This window comes from Thamnophis elegans, chromosome Z, assembly GCF_009769535.1.
Source record: "Thamnophis elegans isolate rThaEle1 chromosome Z, rThaEle1.pri, whole genome shotgun sequence".
In the NCBI taxonomy this organism is placed as follows: Eukaryota; Metazoa; Chordata; class Lepidosauria; order Squamata; family Colubridae; genus Thamnophis; species Thamnophis elegans.
This window is the reverse complement of record NC_045558.1, coordinates 33,319,174-33,345,145: the sequence shown is the minus strand read 5'-3', so window position 1 is coordinate 33,345,145 and position 25,972 is coordinate 33,319,174. Positions and strand designations below refer to the sequence as shown.

The following is a 25,972-nucleotide window of genomic DNA, read 5'->3' as shown; positions in this document are numbered from 1 at the left end:
ATAAATTGAAGATTTTTTTTTTAAATCACAAGAAACACAGTACTATAGACCTTTTTCATCAAACAAAAGAACACATCTGTAAATTTATACAGAAGAGTCTAAAATGGAGTAACCATGTTGAAATTATCTTTATGATATGACAGATATAATGGACATGTGACAATAAGTGGAATTTGTATTGCATTATATTTATAGAACATTTTATTACTGGTGTCTTTGTGACCATTTCATTTTTAAAATGCAAATATTTGTTATATTTAGGACATTTAGTCATGTAAAGGCTAGATAGTACACACATTTGTTACACAAATTGTTGTAAATCTGTGAAATAATCTAACATAGAAAGGTGGACCTAGATTTAAACATATTTAACTATGTGCTGGGCAATTATTATTTATGAATGAGTATCAATATGAAATTATTGTTTAGGAATTAATATCTAAATGCAGTGATATAGTACATATGGGTTTGTCATAAGCTATATAGAGATAAATTATTATCTATTGAAAAACTGTTTGGGAATTGTAAGTCAGCATTAGAATTTTCATGGAATAACACCTTTTTTTGAGAGAGACTTGCTATTTACTTTATGTTCAGTATTCCATATATTCCCAGAGTTCAAGTATTATGTTGGGAACTTTTTCTCTCCAGTTTGTTATCTAATAATAAAAGTGTCAGGATTAAGAATTGCTATGGTGGTGAATATCTGTAGCTCGGGTATAGGATGAGGGTGGAGGTTTGTTCTTGGAGCTTCTGGATTGATTTCCGAATGTTTCACTACCAGGTTAGGTAACATCTTCAGGCAATTGAAAACCAGAATCCATGAACACCAACTGGCAGTCAATTGCCATGATCCCAAATTCCCAATCTCTACCCACTCAAGACACCAAACAACACCAATTCAGTACAAGAATCTTTGGTTACCCTACCACCAGCCACACTCGTGATTTATTGAAGACTGGCACTCCACAAGCAATTTCATCAACAGACACATCGACCCACAACCAGCATATGAACTTCTCAGAATTCAAACCTACTACATAGCCAACCAGAGACAGCACCAACCTTAACCAACAACCCAAGCAACCTCCCCCCACCAGTACCACCCTCCAAGGACCCTCACCTGATATGACATCCCCATCACAAGACTTATCATAAGATATGACCTATACCTCACCCATCACAAGACCCACTGACCAAACAGTGTTATCTAGCCCGGTAACAAAAAGTTCAGAAACCTACCCATAAGATCAGAGAAAGAGCCTCCTCCCTCAGATTAAGAATTCTCAGTTCTATACTGTGCAATTATTCTATTTGAAGTATAAATTAATAAATATGTCTACACCAATGTAATTTTTACTGTTAAGCTTTTTGGAAAATTGGAAATTAGATATTATTTATTTTGTATATTTGTGTGTGTGTGTGTGAGGAAGTGAAGTTCCATATAGATAGTCAAAAATTTTGATCTGAGTTGTTGGTGAATGGTGGAAAATAGAGAGCTCCTGTTTTCCTTATCTACATTGTATCAGATTAAAATAAATACCAAAAAGTTATAATTTCTTCTTTTGTCTACTTATTCTCAGTGGTAATACATTTATGTAGTCCTCGATGTATGGCCACAATTGAAATCAAAATTTATCTTGCTAAGCACCATTTTATGACTTTTCTTGCTCTATTTGTTAACCGAATCATTGCAATTGTTAAATTAGTAACACAGTTAAGTGAATCTGGTTTTCCCATGGAAAAGGTTGGGAAGGTTGTCACAAGGTTGGGAAAGGTGATCAGAGGACCCTGAGGCACTGCGACCATCATAAATGTGAGTCAGTTGTCTAGCATCCTAATGTAAATCATGTGACCATGGGGACACTGTAATGTAATGCTCATAAATATGAAAAACAGTCATTAGTCACTTTTTTCAGTGCCGTTGTAACTTCAGTCACTAAATGAACTGCTGTAAGTTGAGAACTTCCTGTATATCATATGTAGTGCGTTTGAATGATCTTTTTGTTCTTCTTAGAGATGTTGCTATATGTTTCCTGTTTATTCTCTTTTCTGACACAAAGGATATCTACTTCTGAATTTAACAATATTTGGCCAACAAACATATAAGTGTTACTGAACAGAAAACATTCAGGTGATTAGAATTTGTAATTAACTAAAAAATCTAGCATCTTTATTTCTGAAAATACATTATGCATGTCTTGTTTTTATGTAAATCAGTGAGTAAAATGCTTTGCTCTGTTTGTTCCTGATTTTACTTACTATCATCAATTTAGATTGTTATGTTTCTTGTCACTTGAATAAAGCTGGCAGATGGAAATTTTTTGTTTAAACTGAGCTGCTATCAGCTATGTATACAGAGTAAAAATGAAGGCCTTAAGCTGTTTTTTTCTATTTGTGAAACACTTTTTCTCTACTGTATATTTCAGGCAGCCATTTTGTTAATAAGCTGATGAAATATTTGGGTGGTGTACTAGTAGATAGTATTTTACATTTCACATTGATACCAAGACCCAAAACTATGACACCATTGTTCTGTGCGAGTATTGAATTACTTTTTGACACATATTTCATCATCCTAAGAATTTCAGTATCATCATTTTTGACAATTTGAGAATAGAATTGGAAGCACTGCATAATAATTTTTTATGCTGCTGCTATTATTTTATTCTTCATGTATACTGAACTATTGCTACTTTTGATACTACTATGTATAAATCTAAAGATTATACCTGAAGGTTATGAAGATATTATAAAATAGAAAAAATGTGAAAAAATATCTCAAATGCTGTCAGAAGAATGACTGTTGATGAAGCATGGGCCTTTGGAGTCTTTGGTAATACTTCATAATGCCAGTATTATAATAAGTATAATATAATATAATAAATATATAATAAAATATATACAAATCTGCAAAAATGTAAGTTATAAAATATTATTTCAGTACAAAAAATTAACGACCTGTCCTCACTTATGACCATCACAGCATCACTGCTTAACAATGAATTTTTCAGTCCCAATGGTGGTTATGAGGACCATATTCCCTTAATGCTGTAAATGAAATTCACAGAGTAGAGCAATTTTACAACAATTGTTTAATTTGGTAGCAATGACAAATCCCAGAAATACATCTATGTAGAAAGTCTTCCTAGCCATAAAGTCACTTGCTACTTAGAGCAGGGGTGGCTTCTGGCAGTCACTACTGCTGGTTCACTCGGGCGCATGCACAGAAGCAAAAAACAAAATGACAGTGCATATGGCACCGCCGAGAGAACCGGTACGGGGGCATGGCAGGCCTGGGTCGCTGCCAGTTCCAGCGACCCAGGCCGCCAACCCACTACCAGTTCGGCCGAAATGATCTGAACGGGTAAGAACCCACCACTGACTTAAAGATAATGTATCTTTGTTACAGAGAGGAAAGGACTCTCACCCTTAGTCAGGTAATGATTTCTACACTGGTTTGCATTGTCTGAATGAAACTTCTTCTTAGAAATCAAAAGCAATTATCCCATATCTTTAACAGTGTATTAGTGTAAACTGTAGAATAAAAGGTACCAATGACTTAATTAGATTTGAGGATAAACTGCTACCTTTATTCCTCAACAGTAGAAAAAATATTTACTGTATATTCCCTTTTGATATGGTAGTTTCTATGTATTATATGAATAAGATGCGGTGATTTAAGTTTTTGATTATGTTTGAATTCAAGTCTTTGTTTATCCATGACACTCTGTAGGTGTAGTTATCTTACCTTACAGAGTGATGGTGGGGTTAAAACGAGACAAGAAACACTTGAAGTATAAATAGAATCATTAAATAAAACAGGCAGCTAAGAGAATCCAATTTACCTTCTAATAAAACCATTTGAATTTTCTTGTAAAAATAGCTTTTTAATAAAACCACATTTATCCCTGTTGCACTCTTTTTAGCAGTAAATTCTTCATTTCTTATCTTTTATAAGAGTATTAAAGCCATTTCAACTAGTTGCGGATAAACAGCAATTATTTTTGTTGTCTTAACAAATAAGCCGTTCCATGGCTTTTTTTCCAACCCCAATCTCCTTTCTAGCTGCAGGTGATATTTTAGACTTATTTATCCCAACTTTATTATTTTTAAAAATGATTCAAGATGGTGAATAACTCTGATTCTTCCCTTCCTCGACCCTATGAAGTGGCCAGTTGTGTTGCAATCTCTTCAAAATTAAGTTCAAATTTCAAAGAAAGAACAGGAAGAAATGGTAAGACTTGCCCTTTGGAACACCCTATCCTCCAAGGTGAGATGTGTTTCCATCTTCCTATCCTTCAAGTAGTGCCCGAAGACCTGGCTCTGCAGATCAGCCTGGGAACCCAATGGGGGAGTACCACACCGGTGGTGGCTACTAGATTGATAGCAAACCCCACCTCAGTTGCTCCCGACTTTCCATCTTTTATTCTCATATTACTATTGCTTCCTCATTGCATTCCTTTTCACTGTTTATTCTATTCCATTACTTTGCTACTGTTATATTTCTTTTCATTTTTTTCATTTCTCATTAGAAATTAAATTACTGTGACATGGTGAAATATTTTAATTGCATGATGTTTGTGAAATATAACCATGTCAAGAATCTGTTTAAAAACTCAGGCCCGCATCTTATCTGTTTGGGTCTTTAAGTTTACAAACAGAAATTTCCAGAATTGACACAAGGAAGGAAGGAAGGAAGGAAGGAAGGAAGGAAGGAAGGAAGGAAGGAAGGAAGGAAGGGTGGGAGAATACAACACATACATACACTTAAATGGGTGTTTTAAATGTTTTTTAGGTACTGTCTAATGTTTATTTGAAAATGTATAATAAACTAAATGCTCCTGTACAAATAGATGTACAAATGCTGTACAAATAAAACTAATGGAACACCCTACTATCCCAACAGAAAAAAATATTTACAGTCTAATTGGTTAGCTTGTAAATCTTTGAATTTTATTTGGGTAAAACAAATCAGTTCACATAAAATACATCTATTATAATATATTTGTACAGGAGCATTTACCGTAGTTTATTATACTTCTTTTCAAATAAATACTAGGCAATACCTAAAGAACATTTAAAACATTCTATAAAAGGACATTTATCTAGATTCTAACTAGCTAGTTACCAAATTTTAAAACCTCCCAACTCCCTTACAGAGGGATTGTAGATGTTATACACATTTCTTGCAAAGTAGTTTTATTTCTATTATTCATTCATTTTCATTCATTTAAGATCTTAAGCAGGTCATAACAAAAGTTTCAGGCTGCAAACTCTTAGAAAACCTCCATATGAGTTCTTTCTCTGAATCCTGATTGATTAGAAATAATTATTTCCTTATTTATGTGTCATGTAGCCTCGCTCTTCCTGGAAATGGAATTAAGAGTAAATTGGAATGCTCATCTATAAGCTTTGATGAGGGATACATAAAAAGTTCTTTTAGGTCAATTTATATTTAATAATCAACTTGTATTATTAAGCTGAGAATAAGCATTTGTACTTTTCTTCACCTCTGTTTTCCTCACCTTCTGGCTTTAATATTTACACGTAAACAGGACTTTCTGGTTTTTCTTAAGACATTTCGATTCTCATCCAAGAAGCTTCAGAGCTGAAGAAGCTTCTTGAATGAGAAGCGAAACATCTTCAAATTAAAACCAGAAAGTCCCATTGCCTCTTGAAAAAGCACCTTTGGGACAACCATGATCTAGATGACTGAGAATTTCCATAGACGTTGTATATTAAAACAATTATTACATTTCGATTGGATAGTTGCAGATTAATCCTGATTCAGAAAATATGTTGGACAAAGTTTTAAGATGTAATCTAAATGTATAGTTAAACAAACCATAATGTTAATATTTAAAGTCACAATGTTCATTATTTTTATTTTTATATAATAAACAGTGGCATTTTAAAATTTAAAACAATGATATAAAAGAATGATTGTGTCTATTTCACTACAAGTAATCCTTTTCCTGTTTATATAAGAATATTGTTTCTTTACTCATAGTGCATTCTGGCCCCTTGTGCTCAGCTCCATGACTTGTTTTCTAGAGCCTCAGCAGCTCTGGATACCAGCTAACTGCTACTTAATGCTAGTTCAACCTTCATCCATGACCTTATCATGGTTGAGAGAGTTGACCAAGCCTTAGTCTCTGAAACCTGATTTGACATTGGGTGGCAGATGCATCCACTCTTTCTGAAATATGGTCTTTCTGGTTTTGTAATGTAATGCTAGCTGTGACTTCTGGGTAGGATAAGGTAGTGGCTGTTGTTATTTCTGGCCCTTAGGGTCCCTGCCTCAAACGTCACTAACCATGATGTTATGAAACTGGGTCAAAGAAATCAGTGGAAAATGATGCTCAATTATCCTTTTCCTGCAGTGGAGCAGCATCCCCATCTGTGCTCCTGAATTCTATGTCCTATGTCTTTGGCGATACAGCTCCTCCAGAAATACAGTTTTTCTATTTTTTTGTTTGTGGATAAATTGTTATTATTAGGTTGTAAACCACCTAGCTTGGTTTTAAGAATGGAGAACAATCCTATTTCAAAGTCAAAATAGTCTAATATTGGCATGCTCTGTCTTTTTAAAATTTCTGCCATATCTTTCATTTTTCTTCTTGGTTTGTTCTGTGTTACTGTTGTTTTTCCATTGCAAGCAACCATAAATGATTCATTTAAAAAATCAAGTGTCTAAATTTTCTCATGGATCTGGAGCATTTGAGTAGGTTGGGGAGGCTATTTAATTAGATCTTTTGTATCCAAAAAGTTACCCAATCTGCCAATATTTGTCCTTTTCTGTGAATTCTCTTGGGATTTTCTAAAATTAGGATACAGTCAGAAATAGGAGCTGTGGGATATAGAAAGGGAAGCCATTGTAAGATCTCCTTTAAAGTGATAATCTTTAAATTGGACAATGAGTGCTTAAAATTTCAAAGTATTTAAGCTGCAGTAAGTGCCTAATTCAACTTCTTGAAAGTAAGCTCTATTTAAAGAAGGTGACAGTCTTAACATCTCTGTTTAGAAGAAAGTACCATATTTTTCGCAGTATACGATGCACCTTCCCCCCCCCCCCAAAAGAGGGTGAAAATCTGGGTATGTCTTATACACTGAATACACCATTTTTGGCCTCCCAAAACCCTGCCCCATGGATCCTGTTTTTTGCAAAAATCGAAACACAGAGGGCTTGGGAGGCCTGCAAAGTGCTCCTGGAGGCTGGGGAGGGCAGGAATGAGTGAAAAATTGGGGTGTTTTTGCCCTCCCCAGCCCCCAGGAGCATTTTGCAGGCCTCCCAAACGCTCTGTATGCCCCATTTTTCACAAAAAAAACCAGGGCCTGCAGAGGTTTTAAAAGACTGCAGAGTGCTCCTCAGGGCTGGGGAGGGCAAAAAACTTTTTTTAAATGTACATCTTCACAATCTTGGTGCGTCTTATACTCCAGTGCTTTTTTTAGTCCAAAAAAATACAGTAGCATACATCCAACATGTGTGTTTCTTTATATTTTTCCATTCATCTTTTTTATTTTCCCCTTTTCCCACTGTTCAATTCATTTATCATTCATTTTATCACGTAATATTTTTACTGACCCATTGACTATACACATTATAGATATTTTGTATAATCTGAATAGAAACATTTTCCAAATTATCGCATTCCATATTCATTTTTACTGCAGTAGATGCTTGTTCTCTGATTGATGTTACTAGGATCACCAAAGAATCAGGAGTGTCTAAATAGAGAAATTCTCAACATTTTAGAATCATTTAATTTAATTGAAGGTGGCTTGTGTCAAAATGTTTCATTCGAAATATGTTCCTAATAGGTTGATGGAAAAATAAATATGTTTCAAACAAGTATGTCTCTTTCCTGTTCAGAAATGATGCAAATGGCCTGGAAAGAAACTACTTACATGCCCTGCCTTTTACGGATTTTTTTCCAGGCCATTCTATCCAAGTAGCCTAGGCTTAACCAATGGATCTACTGATATTGCAGTCATAAATTTGTAGCAAGAAGGAATTGAGTATCTGTATCGCACAAATATCAATGCACGCCTGACATATCCTTCCAAACATGTTTATACTCAGAGAGATATCAAAGTAAAGGACCTATGTTAGCTGTTTCAGATTAATGGGCTGAAATCTGTATTTTAACAGAAGCAATCATAACAAAAAGATAGAGATTAGTATATATACTATATAAAACTATCCCAAACAGAACAAAGCAGCACTGAAAAAGAAGTAACAGATCCCTCAAGGATGTAATCACAGTTCCTTGCTGAATTGCTTGCCAAATTTATCTTATTTCTCCCAGCAATTTTGAAGCCTTTGGTCTGAATTCTCACTTCCTTCCTGAGTTCTGCTCCTTGCTTTTTACTGGAAAAATAACTTTGCAATGTTTATAGAAAAGAGTCCTCAACTAGCCAGCAAGGCACACCCTTAAGAGTCATCAGATTCTTGAACATTCTGGTTTTCTCTCTTTCTACCAATAATAAAGAAGTTAAGAACTATGAACTGTATACTGTTTCTCAACAAGTTATATTTATTTTCTAATAATTCCAGGAAGCGTCTGCAAAAAACGTCTTATTGAATGATGTCATAAATATATTAAGTATTAAAATTGATGTAAATTTAAAATAATGATACAATTATGATTAATTTAATATAATTAATGTAATGAAATGTTATTTTGGTATGAAGGGAAACATTTTGGATAATCTGATATTTAAGAATGTCCTATTTTTTCAAGTAATCTCTATGTTGATAGGTCCAAGCACAAGTCCGTCATACAAAATTGAATTTTGACAAATTGAAAACTGATGTCTGTCAGAAAGTGGATCTTCTTGGAGCTAGTAGATGTAATCTTCTGTCTCACGTCCTTACAACATACCAGGTATTCATAAGGAAAGAATCTATAAAACATAGGGGCTATTTTTAGGAATGGGAGTCAAGTAGTTTTTATGTGAAGAGATGTAACTATGTAGTAAAATATCTGCAGCTGGATAATTTTTGTTGGATGTCACAGGAAATGTTAACTATTAGATGTCATTTGAAGAATCATATTTATTTCCATTACAGACAACTCTTCTCCATTTTTGGGAAAAAACATCTCATACTATGGCAGCTATCCATGAAAGTTTCAAAGGTTATCAGCCATACCAATTCACTATGTTGAAGGTAAAGAAAAGTTTACTAAATCTATACAGTGCTATTTTAATAATGTGATCTTAATAGATGAAATCTATTGTAAAATACAGTTGTTGTGGGGGTCATTATGCATTTGAATTACGTTATTACTTGCTTTTATAATTCTGCTATCTATTGGCTTACCGCAAAGCTAAGATACTCTAAATAAGTGGCACTAATTATTTTGTTCCTTTTTTTCTGTAAAAATATGTATCATAATTTTCTAATAAAAATTCACATTGATTATTATAGTGGCATATTAGAAATATTGATTATATGTATGCAGTCATTGTATTACCAGTATAGGTTAGGAATAGCTCATTGGTGATAACTTCACATTGGCATTGCAAGGAAAACAAATTTGGGGACTGTAGACTTCCTTTTGTCTCCCTCTTCCTATCCTGATCTTAATTGGGAAAGTAGAAGAAGATAAACCATTTTGGCAGCATTTCTTTAATTATGTTCCAGATAACCTGGTTATAAATCAATCCAAATTCACAAACTAAACTGCTTCTCTTTCTTTGCTATCGAGTATGAAGTTTCATTCTAACTTGAACTTCTGGTATGTAGCAAGATCATCATTTATTCTGCCTGTTCACAGAAACATTGGGTGCTGCTTATTTGGTATGGATGTCAATCTAAATTCATTAGCAAAATGAAAAAAGAACAAAACAACAACAGATTAAAGAGAGATGTGATTGGTTAAGATTTTTGTTAGGACTACAGTATGCAGAGATAATAGATGTTCATTCTTTCTAAGCATTGATTCCAGTGACAACTAAATTGTAATTCCCCAATTCAAACATAACAGAAAATTCTGGCTTTATATAAAGTAGGAAAGAAATTTTGAAAGATGGCATATGAAAAGAAGGATAAAGGAGGAATGCTTCCATATAATATATTTTTATGCCTTTGAAATTACTGTATATGAAACAAACAAAAGATTGTCCAGTTATATATAACATATATCATTTATTATATTTTTAAATGAAAAATATTCTTTATTGGTTGAAAATTCAAACAGGAAAATACCAAGAAGAAAAGGAGTTTCCTAAGTTCTTAACCACTACCATTTTCTCACAGAAATGGTATCTTGAATTTTTTTTCATGTGAAATAATTTATGTGTTAAGTATTTAGAAGCAAGTAGAAGAATATGGGTTAGACAGCATCACCACCAGATGAATTTGTAACTGGCTGACCAACCACACTCAATGTGTACTCCTCAATGGAACTGCATCTTCATGGAGGGAAGTATGCAGTGGAGTACCCCAAGGCTCTGTTTTGGGTCCAGTACTTTTCAACATCTTCATCAATGATTTGGATGAGGGAATAAATGGGGAACTCATCAAATTTGCAGATGACACCAAGCTGGCAGGAATAGCCAACATTCCAGAAGATAGGCTAAAGATACAGAAGGATCTTGACAAACTTGAACATTGGGCACTATCTAATAAAATGAAATTCAATGGTGAAAAGTAAGGTTCTACATTTAGGCAATAAAAACGAAATGCACAGGTACAGTATAGGTGATACCTTGCTCAACAGTAGTAACTGTAAGAGGGATCTTGGAGTCCTTGTGGACAACCATTTAAATATGAGCCAGCAGTGTGCAGCAGCTGCCAAAAAAGCCAACACAGTTCTAGGCTGCATAAACAGGGGGATAGAATCAAGATCACGTGAAGTGTTAATACCACTTTATAATGCCTTAGTAAGGCCACACTTGGAATACTGCATTCAGTTTTGGTCACCACGATGTAGAAAAGATGTGGAGACTCTAGAAAGAGTGCAGAGAAGAGCAACAAAGATGATTAGGGGACTGGAGGCTAAAACATATGAAGAACGGTTTCAGGAACTGGGTATGTCTAGTTTAATAGAAAGAAGGACTAGGGGAGACATGATAGCAGTGTTTCAATATCTCAGGGGTTGCCACAAAGAAGCGGGAGTCAAACTATTCTCCAAAGCACCTGAGGGCAGAACAAGAAGCAATGGGTTGGAAACTAATCAAGGAGAGAAGCAACTTAGAACTGAGGAGAACTTTCCTGACAGTTAGAACAATTAATCAGTGGAATAGCTTGCCTCCAGAAGTTGTGAATGCCCCAACACTGGAAGTCTTTAAGAAGATGTTGGATAGCCATTTGTCTGGAATGGTATAGGGTTTCCTACCTAGGCAAGGGGTTGGACTAGAAGACCTCCAAGGTCCCTTCCAACTCTGCTATTGTATTATTGTAAGAAGCCTAATATAGTTGTAGCATGCTTTTGAATTAAATTATTTCTTAAATGCCATTCTTTTAAAAAGCAGTTAAAGGGGAAAGCAGCATTCATTATCTAGTTTAGCCTTGAACTTCATTGATTATGTCTTGAATAAGGAATAGTCTGATATTAGGAATACACAAATCATGGCCAGGAATGAGGGATGATGTGTTGCAATCCAAGAACCTCTGGAGTGTCCCAAGTTGCCTCATCTCCAGTATATTTCTTATGCTATGCTAGCTTTGATGAAGTTTGCTCCTTTTTTGAAACAAGAAATATTGAACTCTGATCCATGGTCACGTGGCCGGCATGACTAAATGCTAAAGGCGCACAGGGCACTGTTACTTTCCCAACAAGGTAGTCCCTATTTTTCCGCTTGTATTTTTACGTGCTTTCAAACTGCTAAGTTGGCAGAAGCTGGGACAAATAACGGGAGCTCACTCCATTACACGGCAGTAGGGATTCAAACCGCTGAACTGCTGATCTTCTGATCAACAAGGTCAGCCTCTTAGCCACAGAGTCACCATGTCCCTCCAAGGCAGTTATGCTGCCCTATCTAAATCAAGTTGCCTTTAATGAAATACAGGCTTATTTCCACTCTTCTATTTTAATTAATATTATTTAAAGAAAACATTGTTAAGAATTGGTGATTTATTCATGGGAAAACATCCAGATCCAGAAAGATTCCTGTGTTTAGGATTTATTTGAAAATAAAAGATTGTTTTAGAGGGTTATCTTCTCTTTGCTAAAGTCTGATAATCTGATAATCTGGTAATGAACAGTCTGATAAAAGATTATTTTCTTTACTTCAGGGTATATTGTGGAAGTAATGTAATGGTAGCTGTTTTTCCTGATAGTCAAGTTTTTGAGATAATATTTCAAATGCATTAACAAATCTCAGAATCCTGTTGAGAAAGAGATTATTTGCTTGGAGTTATCCAGTGCTTTGAAAATGTTAATTCTTTTACCTTCTTTAAAATGAAAAAAGAATTACTTGAAATGTATCCTATAGTAAAATAAATTTTCTACTAATGTTGTTTTCTACTAAAACTAAATTAGCAGCAGGGAATGGAAACACAACTGAGAAATAAAGCAGAATATAAATATTTAATCAGATTTTTCAGTACTGTAGACTTTTCTTTTGTCACTGATCTTTTGCCTTCTTAATCTCACCCTTTCTAGAATTCTGAAGTCTTTGCCTCTATTCATCTAGTAAAGAGCAATAAAATACTAAATGATGTGTATTGGAGAAAGATAGAAATAAGATGGAGTATTTTAGGTGCTGAAAGGAGGGGACTAGCACTGGAGTACCAAATATCCTGAAAATGAGAGAGAAAATGAGCTATTGGGGGGGGGGCAGGGGAGGAGGGGTCAAAATAGTTCAACCTCAATCACACATGGTTGTGCTGCCATCTTGACACCCCTTCTCCAACAGAGCTGCATAGACGGATGAATTCTGATTTATTGATGCATGCTACATGAAGAAGACTGGTTATTTTCCCATGTTACAAGCACAAAGGCAAGGGAAGAGCTTAATGGATCAGAATACAATCTAGAATACCAGGCATTTCTGAATACATTCTTAAAAAAATTTAAGTTAGGCATTTAAAATAGTTAGTTTCCTTGCAAATATTCTGTGCTGGATATCTTAACTATTTCTAGTGGTTGATTTATCATGAGTGTTAACAATCTGAAACTTTTAGACAAATCCTGAAGTTCATAATCAAGGTTTCTGCAGGCCTCACCATTTTTTTCCAAAAAGGAAAAGGGAATTGGAGGAGTGGGGCTTGACAATTGATATTGTTATGTACATTGCAAAAAAAGGGATAGAAATATATTAATAATTTTAACAAAGTAAGATTAGAGGTAATACTAACTACAAAGATTCTGAGAAATGTTTTTGTCTTTGCAGTTTTTTTAATCAAAATTCTTGGTGGTGGTTGGTTTTTAAAAAATGTTTCTTGGATTTTATATAATGTGACAGTTATCACCTGTTATATTGTTGCTACTCTTATATGCTTAATTTATAATAAGCCATATTTATGAGCAGCTAATTCCACTCTAAATAGCAGAAATAAAGAAATACATTGCATTGTACATCTTTATATTACACTGTTTGCATGATTATTGCATTTCCTTTTTGTTCTACTTGGAATAATTTCCATTTAATTTTAGACATGTTATTTCCTACATTTAGAGCATAATGAATATCATTGTGATCTTGCTGTTTTTTGAATTATTTTGATGCATTTTTCTTTATACGGTTGAACATGTATCATTTTACTTTTAAAGCAGTTTACTTTACATTGACTAACTCTTAATTTAGAATAAACCTTGCAGGTTACAACTAACTTCTTCAGATACAGCAAGGATATTAAGACAATTAGGCAATTTTTCAAAATAATGCTAATATGTAAACATATAAATTTTAATATAATGAACCATGTGCCGGAGATGAATTGCATAGAATTAGCACTACTATAACCAAATAATTTGTGGAGTTAAATAAGGAAACACCCTGTATAAATTTTCTTGAGTTTCCAGAGGAAACTCAAATTCTAATACAATACTAAATAATAAGAAATCATTCCTTCCTTAAGTCCTGGATCTAAACCTATGTAGGAGGAAGACAGTTTATACTGCCAGTTAGGATAATTATGATTTTTAGGGAAACATGCATATGTTGGGTTTACAATTTATGCCAGTATTTCAAGGAAAGCCCAGTGCAATAGTTAGAAAATGAAATAGCAAATTTGTTAACCAAATCTATTTAAAAATAGCAAGGGTAGTGTAAGTACAAGCAGCTGTATTAGCAAAACAAAGATCAAAATTAAATTGGCAAGTCTGTTGTCCCCAGTAGTAAATTAGTCCACTAAACTATATAGAAACAGAAAATGCTTTTCTTTAATTTTGCACAATGCCCCAAATAAAAAGTCTTGTGATAGATATTGCTAAGATGAGTGAAATAAAATTTTACTGCCTGTTACTTTGATTACTTATTTCATGAGTTTGATAACAGCATTTAAAAAGAAAAATAAGGTGACATTGTAATTGTCTTTGCAAAAAACAAAATTCTATATATTATTACAATGGCAAAACATATTCTTTTAAAATCATTTTAATAAGAAATATAGTACTAAAATGGTTGTATAATGTCCATTAGCTTGAAAACAATACCATGCTTTGTATGGCATGCCAGGTTTTGTGGGCAAAGCTAGGTTTCTTGTTTTAAACCTTTTTTCCTATAGGTTCTTCAACTGTGAAATAGAATTGTAAATTTTCACAAACTAGAGATGGAGCATTTTGTCCCCAAACTCCTCTCTATGAGGAAAAATAAGGCAAATGTTTGACTCTGCTCTTTTGTGTGTTGCTTTGGTTGATGCAAATAAATATTGGCGGGAAATCTGCTACCTATGTATTTTTGGACTATAGAATCAGAATAGGAATAACTAAACAAGTAAACTGGTTTTTAAGAATTGAAAAGCAAAAAAGGAGGGGGAGTTATTTTGTGCAGCTTGAAAATGCAATGTGCATTTTTATGGCAGCATGATTCTATCAAAGTCAGAGATAAATTGAATAGTTGAATAACTCTAGACATTTATATTAAATAAAATAATTTATTAAATTAAATAATTATTCCAAAAATGAATACATGATATATCCAAAATAATGCTGTTTGGTCCATAGAGTAGCAATTACTAGTTGATTTTATAAATACCAAACATTGCATAATGGTTCAAATGATACATTTCTTTTCAAAGACAGTGTTAGAGTTATGTGGCGCTATCTAATCTGATAAATTGTGTCAGTGATTTAAATTAACTATAGCCCACTGTAATACTTGGCTATGGTTAAATCAGTGGCACAGATTATTAAACTATATACATGTATGTTTTTGGAGTGAAGATGATACTCCCTAGCATGATTAATAATTATGTTCTGAGAATCATTAAGATCAGAATATAGCATTACTGCAAATCGCATTGTGTTTTATTATGTATTTCCTGTGAAGCATAGTGTCAGCCTCCGCTTGCTGCTGCTTCGGCTGCCATTGAAACGGGAAGGGGAGCATGTTATTTGGGAGGGGAATCATGCTGTGCTGGAGGAAGATTCTAGACGTTGTTTGACTATCTTACTGCGCATGTGGAAGAAGGGAGTTTCCCGCCAAGGTTAACTGTCCAGCATTCCATCCTGGTGATGCCTTTTGAAGTTATCTCCCACCTGACAGTTGGGTGCATTATAATTGGACTATAGACTGGTGTGCCAAGGGGAGGGGATTGAGTTATACATGATATTATTCGCTTGTGCGCCTAATTAACCAGATTCAGCTTAGCTTTGCAACTGTTCGTTTATAATTAGTAAAAGTACACTTGATTTCAATCAAATAGTGTTGAGTGGTTTCTTTCCTGATTACTAAATGAAGTCGTGGCTGACACATAGTATACAAAATATAATTTATAGAACAAAACAGTATTATTAAAATATCATTACAGCATTTAGGAACTCACAATATTAAAACTAGGATTTAAAGATTCAGGAAGAATTTGAAAATCTGTATCTGCTGTATGCCAAAATGATGGTGAATAAGCGAATCTAGAAGTCACAATTCATAACTAGGAAACAAAAGGAGAGTACCTTTTTCTCAATAATCATTATTTCATTGCTTCAGTTCAGGACTAGATTTTTATAAAGAATTGTCAGTTTGAGGTAATGTGTGTAATATGAAAAGGCCATTTTCTGACATGCTACTTCCAAATTATTTAAGCCATTGTAGTCTTCATGGTTAAAATCAGGATTTTGAATTGGACCAACATATGTAATTCTGTAAAATAAGTGTCAGTGTAATCATTAGTGTGATGTGATTACACATAAAAGAAGGGATGAAATACCTTGTGACTCTTCTGGGACACCTCACAACTCAATATGTTACAACAACTAAGCAATTAACATTATGTCTGTCCTGTGAATTTGTGATACAAAATAAAGAATTGTTGCTTATTCCTAAACATTCACATTTAATTTTACTTAGTAGTAGTACAATAATTTTGCCAAATTATTGTACTACTTATGCCAACAAGCATTCTGTTTCTTTTTGTTATAATACTTATAATAAAATTTAGCTAATGATCTCTTAAGGTCAATATTTTTCTCTTATTTAGATCAAAGTAGTTATTATATTTTTGTTTTACATAGTTTGATTACTCAAAACATTTTAAATATCAGCATTCTTTATTACTGACTTTGTATATTCTTTTGCGTTTGTGTTAATGGCTGGCTTAGAACTTACAAGAACCTGTAAATAAATTAATGGAAAATGAAGAAAAGGAGGAGGAACTGCACCATACCAAATCAGAGGATGATCAACAGAGTCAGTAAGTCCTACAGTATTCATCAATTAAATCAATACAATCATGTTGAAGACTATCTATACTGATGATATTATGTCACATTGTTGAAGAATCTTATCTACGTGACTTGATGTATATGCTAAATGGGGAGAGAGTGTACCCCATATTAAAATGCCTTAAGGCTGGCTTAAGTATAGTCTAGTTGGAAACATATACTCAGAAAGAAATGGAATCACTGTAAAAGGGCATCCTAGCTCATAATACATGCAGACAGTTTGAAAAGATGCTACATTCTACAGTATTAAACACTGGTGATGATTCCAGGATGACTAATAGGATTGCTTTCCTCCATTTATGCCTTATAATGGCCCAGACTCTAATTCCTGTCCACTTCCAGGTTTGCCCATACAAGTAGGACTGTAACATAGACACACACTCATTTTAAAAGCAATCTTTCCACTTCCTCACTCAGGCTCAATAGGTTCAATCTCTTTCCAAGGTAATTTTAGAGATCAAATTTGGCATGTCTTCAGTCTCTGAAGTGCAGCCAATGTGCAACTCCAAAAGAATACAAGTAATTTTATCCACATCACTAATATGGCAACTTGTTTGCATTTTTTTATTTGTCTTTCCATAGGACACTTTAAAAATTGTTGGCAGACGGCATTTTACAGCTTCAGTAAGAATAGGAAAGTAATTTGGCTTCATCATTCTTACAACCACAGTGTAGGTTTGTAGTATCAACCTAGAATCAACATCTTAAACATACAAACTACCAGCTCAGCAGGAATGCCACTCTGCATTTGAATAGAAGGTACAAGAGAAAGACTTCTAGTTTTTCCCATTGGCCCAATTGCTCAAAGATGGCCTTACATCCAGCCATTTCTGGAACAAGCTCTCCTGATAAACAAGCACCCTTCCATTTTTTTGATCCAGACTGAGGCAACACTTGAAATTCAGGTGGATGTATTTTATGTACCTTAGAACACCATCTTGTCTGATATTGCAGTAATAGAGAACTTATATAGTTTGAGCTGATACAGACATGAAGAAAAAAAACAGAAAGAGATAGCATCCATCTTTTGTGGAAACAGTCAGAAAGGGCAAATCTTATTGTCATCTATATTTCAGGTTAATGGAAGCAAATTATTAATATAGGGGGAAAAAGCTTTTAGAGTTAGCTGTTGGATTTTATTTTATTTTTCCCCCAAAATCTTGCTGAAATTATTTCTATTCCTAGATAAATTATTTTTTTAAAACTTCCTTTAATATGGTCTCTTAAAAGTAGTATCATTTAGTAGCTTCCGAAAGAGTATTATTGAGAAGTTTCTTTTAAGCTATTATTTTCATGTCTACATTGAATCATCTGTTATGTACCACTGATGCAGCCTAGGAATTCTCTAGCAAACACCACACTTTAATTTGTGTAAGAGCAATTTTGAATGGCTGCTACAAAGAAAGCTTCTAGCTTCTTCCGTAACATAGTCAGCAAAACCAACTAAAAAGAACCTTTGAAAGAGATAAATAATTTGGCTGATGCCAGGTTCTTTTTCAGTCTCATTATTGCATGGATGAAGACATAAAATTATTTTAATTATTCTGATGCAAATAATAACAATATAGTAGCAGAAGCAGTATTATTATTCAGATACAGTATTATTATTGAACACTGTCTGTATGCCTCAAAAGATCTGTCCTGAGTGCTTGGCTCCTAGATCAAAAAAAGATGATACTATGACAATAGACACACACATTAGCGAATCTTACTAAGTCATTAGATCATGTAACCAATAACTTGTTTATTCAGTGGCTGTGCCTGTTGCCTTACATAAGGCCAGAAAGGAGTTCCCTTTTTAATTTAATCTGAAAAGAAAATAATTTTCCAGCTTTGTCATAAACAAAATGTGTGTACTCTATAGAATAATTATACAAAAACTTTAAAAACACTGAGAATCCCTAAAAATCATCTCTTCTATTCATAAAGATCATTCATCCTTGCGCATTTTTACTGTCTGAAATGCAAGTATATAGTATGGCAGTGTTTCTCAACTCTGGCAAATTGATGATGGGTGGACTTCAACTCCCAGAATTCCCCAGACATAAAGATAATGACAACAGCTACATTTAAAATTAACAAGGAAGCAACTGAATTAGTTCAGTAATTTATCTTCTTTGGATCTAAAATTGTTTGGCAGTTCTACACTTAAAATCAAATGCAGGATAACTTTAGGCTGCACTACAATGATTAATATGAAAAAGTTCTAGAAAAGCAGAGATATTGATATAAATTCAAAAAGCAGGCTAGAGCAATGGTCTTACCTATAATGATAATATGGATTTGAGAGATGGATGCTAAAAAAGACTGATTGAAGAAGAATTGACACCTTTGAACTAGTATAAATTATTGTATATTGCATGGACAGCCAGAGCAACCAACAGAGGTGCTGAATCATATAAAACGAGAAACATCATTAAAAGCCAGAATCACAAGACTATGTTTAATCTACTTTGGCCATGTAATGCATACAAATTCATTGCAAAAGTACAGTAAATGAAGCTAGGAATGGCTAGTCGATCTAGAAAAAGGGGGAAAACAAAGAACTTGCTGGCTTGGCATCATTAAGGTTGATACAAAGACGAATATCCAACTGAAAGAAGCTGTGTTTGACAGGATAGCATGGAGAGACTTGCCTGTAAACTCATCAAGATTTGGAATCAACTGAACAGTTAAACTACTATTAGTAGTAAGAGACGCACAATGGTTCATCCTGTAGTTTTCTGTGAATGTCAGATTCTGGTTCTAAACAGCAATTAATGAGATAGAGAAAGTCCAATAACATCAAAAGATGATAATGAAGTATGGAAGTAATTATTTTGAAAGCTGCAAAGATATGTAATTCATTCATAAATAGCAGTATTGAGGACACTATATCAATCCTATACTAGACCTTGCTGTCCACATAACAGGTGTAATGCAACTCTCATGCCTACACCTCTAATACTAAAGCATTTAGTATTGCTAACTGCTTTAGTATTAGAGGTTGTAATACTAAAGCACTAGTACTTTAGTACTAATTTCTGGCAGAAATATCAGTTCTACTTCTCTGTAACACTAAGTAACATATCACACTAAACATTATTTTACCAGAGCCAGAAACATAACTCCTACAACAGGATAAAATCTGAGGTTTAGGTACTGAAAAATGTACACATTTGCATGTAGTGAGTTATTTTTGTTGAAAGAATACTAATACTAGCAACTGAGCTTCAGAAGATTTTGGTGTAGTTCACAAGCTGAAATCAGAAAAAAGGGTGTCATGGCTTTTTAAATTCTTCTTAAAATATATGAGGAAGTAAGCTCTTTTTCACTCCTTTCAATTTAAGGTTGATATCGTTAGATGATGAAAGCAACACCAAGGAAACAGTCAACTCAGGTATTCTTTTATATTATGTTTTGCAAATGCCAAGTATGCTCCAAATTCCCATTTGTCTTAATAAAAGCTATGAACATTTTGTTCTAACAGGCTACTTTAGAGTATTAATACCATGCGTCATTTCAGGATATTTCATACCAACTCTAAAACATTTAAAGTACAAGAAATCCCTTTAAGAGAAGATATTTGCAATTCATTTAAGATTTTATTTAACCAATTATGAAGTTTTATCATAAAGTAAATATGATAGCATTTCACTTTAGCACTTCAAATGACCAACTGTTTTTCAAGCTAGAGATAGCATTGTGCTATAGCTAGTGTTAGTCCAATAAAAAAGAAATGGTAATCTCCACTAAAGCAGGCTAAAATACTCTACTGTATTTTTGCAAATGAATCAGACATCTCCTGTGTGCTATTTCTCAGTGAATAAACATTTGTGGTCTCTGACGGTTGAGAATTTGTTCTATAAGCATGAGAGCAAGAATATTAAAATTATTATCAACATTTTAATTAAACTATATATTTATATCAGCATACTTTCATACTGTACTCTGCTGTGCAAATACAAGAATTGTATTTACACAGCACTGGAAGAATGAGGAAATTCCTACAGATGAAAATATAATTTAAAAAATATTTGAATATGCAAAAATGGATAGGTTAATACTAAAGATAAAAGAAAAAAAAGGTAAAGAATATTTTCAACATGGGATTTGTTCTATCAATTGTTAGATAATAGAGGTGGAAGTTGAAAGATTATTAATATGTCTAAATAAATAATATTACTACTACTATTTCTATGTGTAAATAAATTGACCCAGATAATACACTGTTTACTAAGCACCAATGTATGTTAAAAATCCATAATAATAATGGAATATTAATAGCACAGAAAACATTAAAACAGTTGTAAAACTTTTAGTTTAAAAGCTGTGTTTAAATTGATAAAATAAATTGACTAACAAAAAGAACAAAACAATTGGTAACTACTTGAACACTAGAGCAAAATCAACCCATTCTATATACGGTATCTGCATAGATCTATACTTCGAAGTTTCTGGTGGCTTTTCATCCCACAGAGAATACCATACAAAGTGAAAGCTGAACAGAGTGCTCCTAAAATGATTTTGTAGTAGCCCTAATCTAAATTTGAATTGAAATCTCTCAGACAGAAATCAGAGTTCTTTTGCAGAGAGAGCAAAGACCAAAATATTTTGATATCTTTAAATATGATTTTAAGACTAAAATGTGATTTTATCCATAGTTAGCAGAAGAAAGAACCTCCCCTATTTTTGTAACAGCACAGTGTTGTAGCTTGTATTAGGATTTAATTGGGAGAAAGGTGGATCTCCCAGCTAAATATTGATGTTTGTAAAGTGTTAAACATCAATAATTTATACAATATACATAGTGTAGTAAATACAAATAATTCAGTGTCCTTTTCAAATGTGGCATGGATTTTTTTAATAGAATATATTATTTTGATATCCCCCAAGTTCTGTAGGTGATCATTTTAAAGCTCACTATACTTTCACTAATTACCTTGTATTAATCTAGACTTATCAAAAATACATTCTGATTAATAAAACCTGTTTTACTGATTAATCCCTTCTTCAATACTATTTCAGGCTAAATAAAAGGGCCCTGTATTAAAATGATCAGATAAAAAAATGTAAAAGGCATTAGCCATCTTCAGTATTGTTCTTTTATTTGATGGATTTGATTTTACCTAGAAAACATTTTGGTTACAGCAGAAGATACTAATGACATGCTGAGTACTTTTGGAGAGAACTTCAACCACAGAGAAAATTCAGGTATGTTTTTTTAGATATGCACTTCAACTATATAAATATTTCAGAAGTAAATTTCACTGAGTTCAGCAGAACCTGTTCCCAGATAATTTTCAATAGGATTACTTGTTCTAAGTATGAAACTTACAGAAAAGTCTGTAGATAAGTTGTTTCTTCAAATTTTCTCCTTTTTTTAGATGTTATGGATAACCTATTAGAGTTGAAGCATGAAGAAAATGGTATGTAAATGTTTCATTTGCTACATCAATTTTATACAGATGTTACCATGTTTCCTCGAAAATAAGACAGGATCTTATTTTCTTTTGACCTCCAAAATAAATATTTGGCCTTATTTTCGGGGAGGTCTTATTATTTTTGAGGTGCAAGAGGCAGCAAGTGTGCTCACCTCATGGCTGCTGCTGCGTTTCAATATTTTCAGGGAGGGCTTATTTTCGGGGGAGGGCTTATTAGCGCATGCGCTCAAAAGCCTGATTGGGCTTATTATCCCAGTAGGTCTTATTTTCAGGGAAACAGGATAGGTGTTTTTCAAGTGCTCATTGACAAGTATTTAAAAGTACTTAAATGCTTAAATATTAAAGAACATTCACCTGTTACTCTGATGTCAAACTTCATTTATGCATTAGCTATTCTCCCATTGGGTTTTTGGCAAGGCATGGACCATATTATACAATTTGTAGAAAGCTTTTTTGTTTCACAATTATCCTGGCAAGTGTTGAAACAGCTTGCCTACACAGTTGTGGGTGCTTCATCACTGAAGGCTTTTAAGAAGCAACTGGACATCCATTTGTATAAGGTGTAGTATAGCAATCTCCTATATAAGGAGATTACTATATAAGGATAATATAGTATATATGGTCTCTTGCTTGAGCAGGGGATTGGACTAGAAGACCTCCAAGGCCCCTTCCAACTATATTATTCTGTATTCTATGTTATTCTGTAGTGTTGACTAGTAAAATCTAAAGCTTGTTTCTCCTATTATAGCAATAGATGACTTTAATTCCTAGACCTTTGCTATATTTCCGGATAGTGCCTTGGTGTCCCACAGGGTTCCTATCCTACCTAATTTTAATAATTAAAAATGACTTTAAATAAAATATAAAGCTGAGCAGTGATGGCGAACCTTTTTTTGCTCGCATGCCATAAGTGAGGGGAGCACAGGGGGGTCGTGCGTGGGTGTGCCACACCCATAATGCAATGCGCAACACCCCCAGTGCGCGTGAGAGGTGTCCCCCCCATTTTTGCATGCTTTTTTCGCCCTCCCCAGGCTCCAGAGGCTTTATAGAAGCCTAGGGAGGCCAAAAACAGCCCCCCCCCCGGCCGCCTCAGAGGTCCCTGAAGCCTCCGGAGGGCTTAAACCGACCCTATGAGCAAACCAGAAATGCCACTCCCACCCAACTACATTCATACCAGGGCATAATACTTAATACACCTACCCTACCATGTCACATTTTCACATTCATGCTACACTGCAGCACCTGCCCATTCCCAAATGCACCATGCTATGGTATCTGTTTGCATTGCATTGCAGCACCCATTCCCCTGCCTGCACTTGTGCTGCAGCATCCACAGCACTTTGGTGACATAACACCAAAACTAAATTAAATAACATGGTGTTCCACTTTGGTCTAAGTTTCAAATTATTACTTTGCTTCACAAAGCAGCTTTGAAGGAAGCCTTTTTTAAAAATACCTTCATGAAATTGATTGCTTTAGGGATTTTGTACAGCCCTATAATTTGCTAGTTAATTCATTTTCTGATTTATTTAACAATCCAGATTTAGTTCTTTTATTTTCTCTATTTAAATCTTCAAGGTTATCTGCAGTACTGTGTGTGTGTTTGTGTTTGTGTGTGTGAGTTTGACTCCTGGCAACTGCCTGGACAAGTCTTGGTAAGATTTTAAAAGTGACTTGCTACTGCTGCTTCCTACAGCCAAGGGAGAATGATTGGCTCAAGGTTACATAGTTGGCTTCAAGCCTAAGATTAGAATTCATGTTCCCTTGGTTTCTAGCATTGGTCTCTCAGTAGCTGGTTTAACACTGTCATGCTCTAAATACCATTGTTCAAATAATGTCATCTGATGCCACCCAGAAAGTAGGTCTTCTCTATTGTTGCACCTGCCCTTTGGAACAGCATTTTCTCAGAGATTTATATGGTGCCTACTGTATCCTTGTTCAGATACAGTAAAAACTTGGCTCTCCACCCTCGGGTCTTGGGTTTTGGTGGATGATGAGCTTTTCATAACATTTTTTCTGCTGCATTTGAATAGTTGTCTCTTTCAGATACCTTTTCTCTCTTCTGCTTCTTTTTAAGTTGTTTTTATTGTTGAAGACAGAGTCTCATATGTAGCCTTATAAATAAATTAAATATGTTTTAAATTAACTTTTCCCAAGAAAGGTTACCATCTCAATCTCCAGTCATTATAATTTTGGGTCATGCTAAATTTGTAATAACTGAACTAAAGTCCATTACTTCAAGAGCAATCAGCCTTCCATAATAAGATCGCTCTTTTTCAGCCAAACTCTTGAATTTATGCTCAGTAAGAATAATGTCACTAGAAAGTAAACTCTTTGCTAGGTAAACTCTTCTGGGTCTTTTCTTTACTAACCCTATTAAATTATATCTTTTTTTTAAAGAAGAATGAAAATATTGACAAAAAACAAATTTCGTATTTTAGATTAGTGAAAATACTTATTTGGTGCAATTTTGGGACCGTTTTTAAAAATTGGGAAGTGTACTACAATGTCTGCAGCAAAGGTGGTATTCAGCAGGTTCTGACCAGTTCTGGAGAACTGGTAGAGGAAATTTTGAGTAGTTCGGAGAACCGGTAAATACCATCTCCGACTGGCCTCACCCCCATCTATTCTCTGCCTCCCGGATCCCAGCTGATCAGGAAGAAATGGATATTTTGCAGTAATTCCCTTGGAATGGGGAGGAAATAGAGATTTTACAGTATCCTTCACCTGCCATGTCCATCAAACCACGCCCACCAAGCCACACCAAGTCAACCAAGCCACGCCCACAGAACCTGTGGTAAAAAAAAAGTCTACACTAGTCTACAGATAGTTAAGGTTAATAGGGAAGATAAGAGATCAGAAAATTTCAGATTATAGAATGATTCCAAAATATAAAACTGGAGAACTATATTAAGATTACTTAGCTCAACCATTTATTTAAATTTTTAAATTTTAATAATTGTGCACACATTTAAATTTAAATAATTGTGCACACATTAATCAAGGGTTATATGGGAAATTGTATTTATCAGATGAAACTGTCTGTATAGCGTAGGGTGGTCTATTTAATCGATGACAACTCTACAGGGTTTCAGACAGAAATCTTACTCCTATCTGAAAATTTTATATGTACTCTATTTTTGAGTTCATTCCCATTGGTTAGATCTGGGTGGTTATTCCTTACATTTGTTCTTATTTTAACTAATCTATCAATCTGTATATTATTATTCTTTTAGCAGTATCAAAGGACCAGCTTGTGAGCTCCCTAGAACCTGAACCTACTGATAAGAATGACATGGTATTATTGAATGAGATTCTCAATGCATCTTCTTTGGATGATGGCGAATTCAGCAGGGAATGGGTAGCTGTCTTTGGAGAGGTTACCCTTGCTGAAACAGGGGCAAACTCTTCTGTGGGAGAAATAGAGAGCAATCAATCATCATCATCAGGCTTCCTTCCTTCTCAGCTTTTAGACCAAAACATGAATAATTTGCAACGTTCTCTTCAAGGTAAGCTTGTTTTCATACCTGACATTATAATCCCAAATTAGTCATTTTTCTGGTGACGTTTATTGTTTCTGTCATTATTTTGGCAAAGGTAAAACAGGAATGAGTGTAGGTATTTAGTGCCAAAATCCAGTAGAGTATGTAGCAATATTCTTCCAGTGAAGCGACAGGAAGGAAACAGTTTCTAAACATCTAATATATTAAA

At 34.2% G+C, this 25,972-nt stretch overlaps 1 protein-coding gene across 6 annotated transcripts in view; it reads left to right on the top strand.

Annotated features, from left to right (window-relative positions):
* The window catches only part of ICA1 (islet cell autoantigen 1), a 57,796-nt gene that overhangs the window by 26,017 nt on the left and 5,807 nt on the right, over positions 1 to 25,972 (top strand). For 4 of the 6 annotated variants that reach the window (XM_032234724.1, XM_032234723.1, XM_032234727.1 and 1 more), the window contains 7 exons: positions 8,766 to 8,891; positions 9,077 to 9,175; positions 16,716 to 16,807; positions 20,168 to 20,217; positions 21,951 to 22,031; positions 22,205 to 22,246; positions 25,498 to 25,770. In XM_032234724.1, the coding sequence (XP_032090615.1) occupies positions 8,766 to 8,891; positions 9,077 to 9,175; positions 16,716 to 16,807; positions 20,168 to 20,217; positions 21,951 to 22,031; positions 22,205 to 22,246; positions 25,498 to 25,770 (763 nt within the window). The remainder of the gene's footprint in view (positions 1 to 8,765; positions 8,892 to 9,076; positions 9,176 to 16,715; positions 16,808 to 20,167; positions 20,218 to 21,950; positions 22,032 to 22,204; positions 22,247 to 25,497; positions 25,771 to 25,972) is intronic. The other 2 variants (XM_032234726.1, XM_032234725.1) reach the window with 2 other exon arrangements.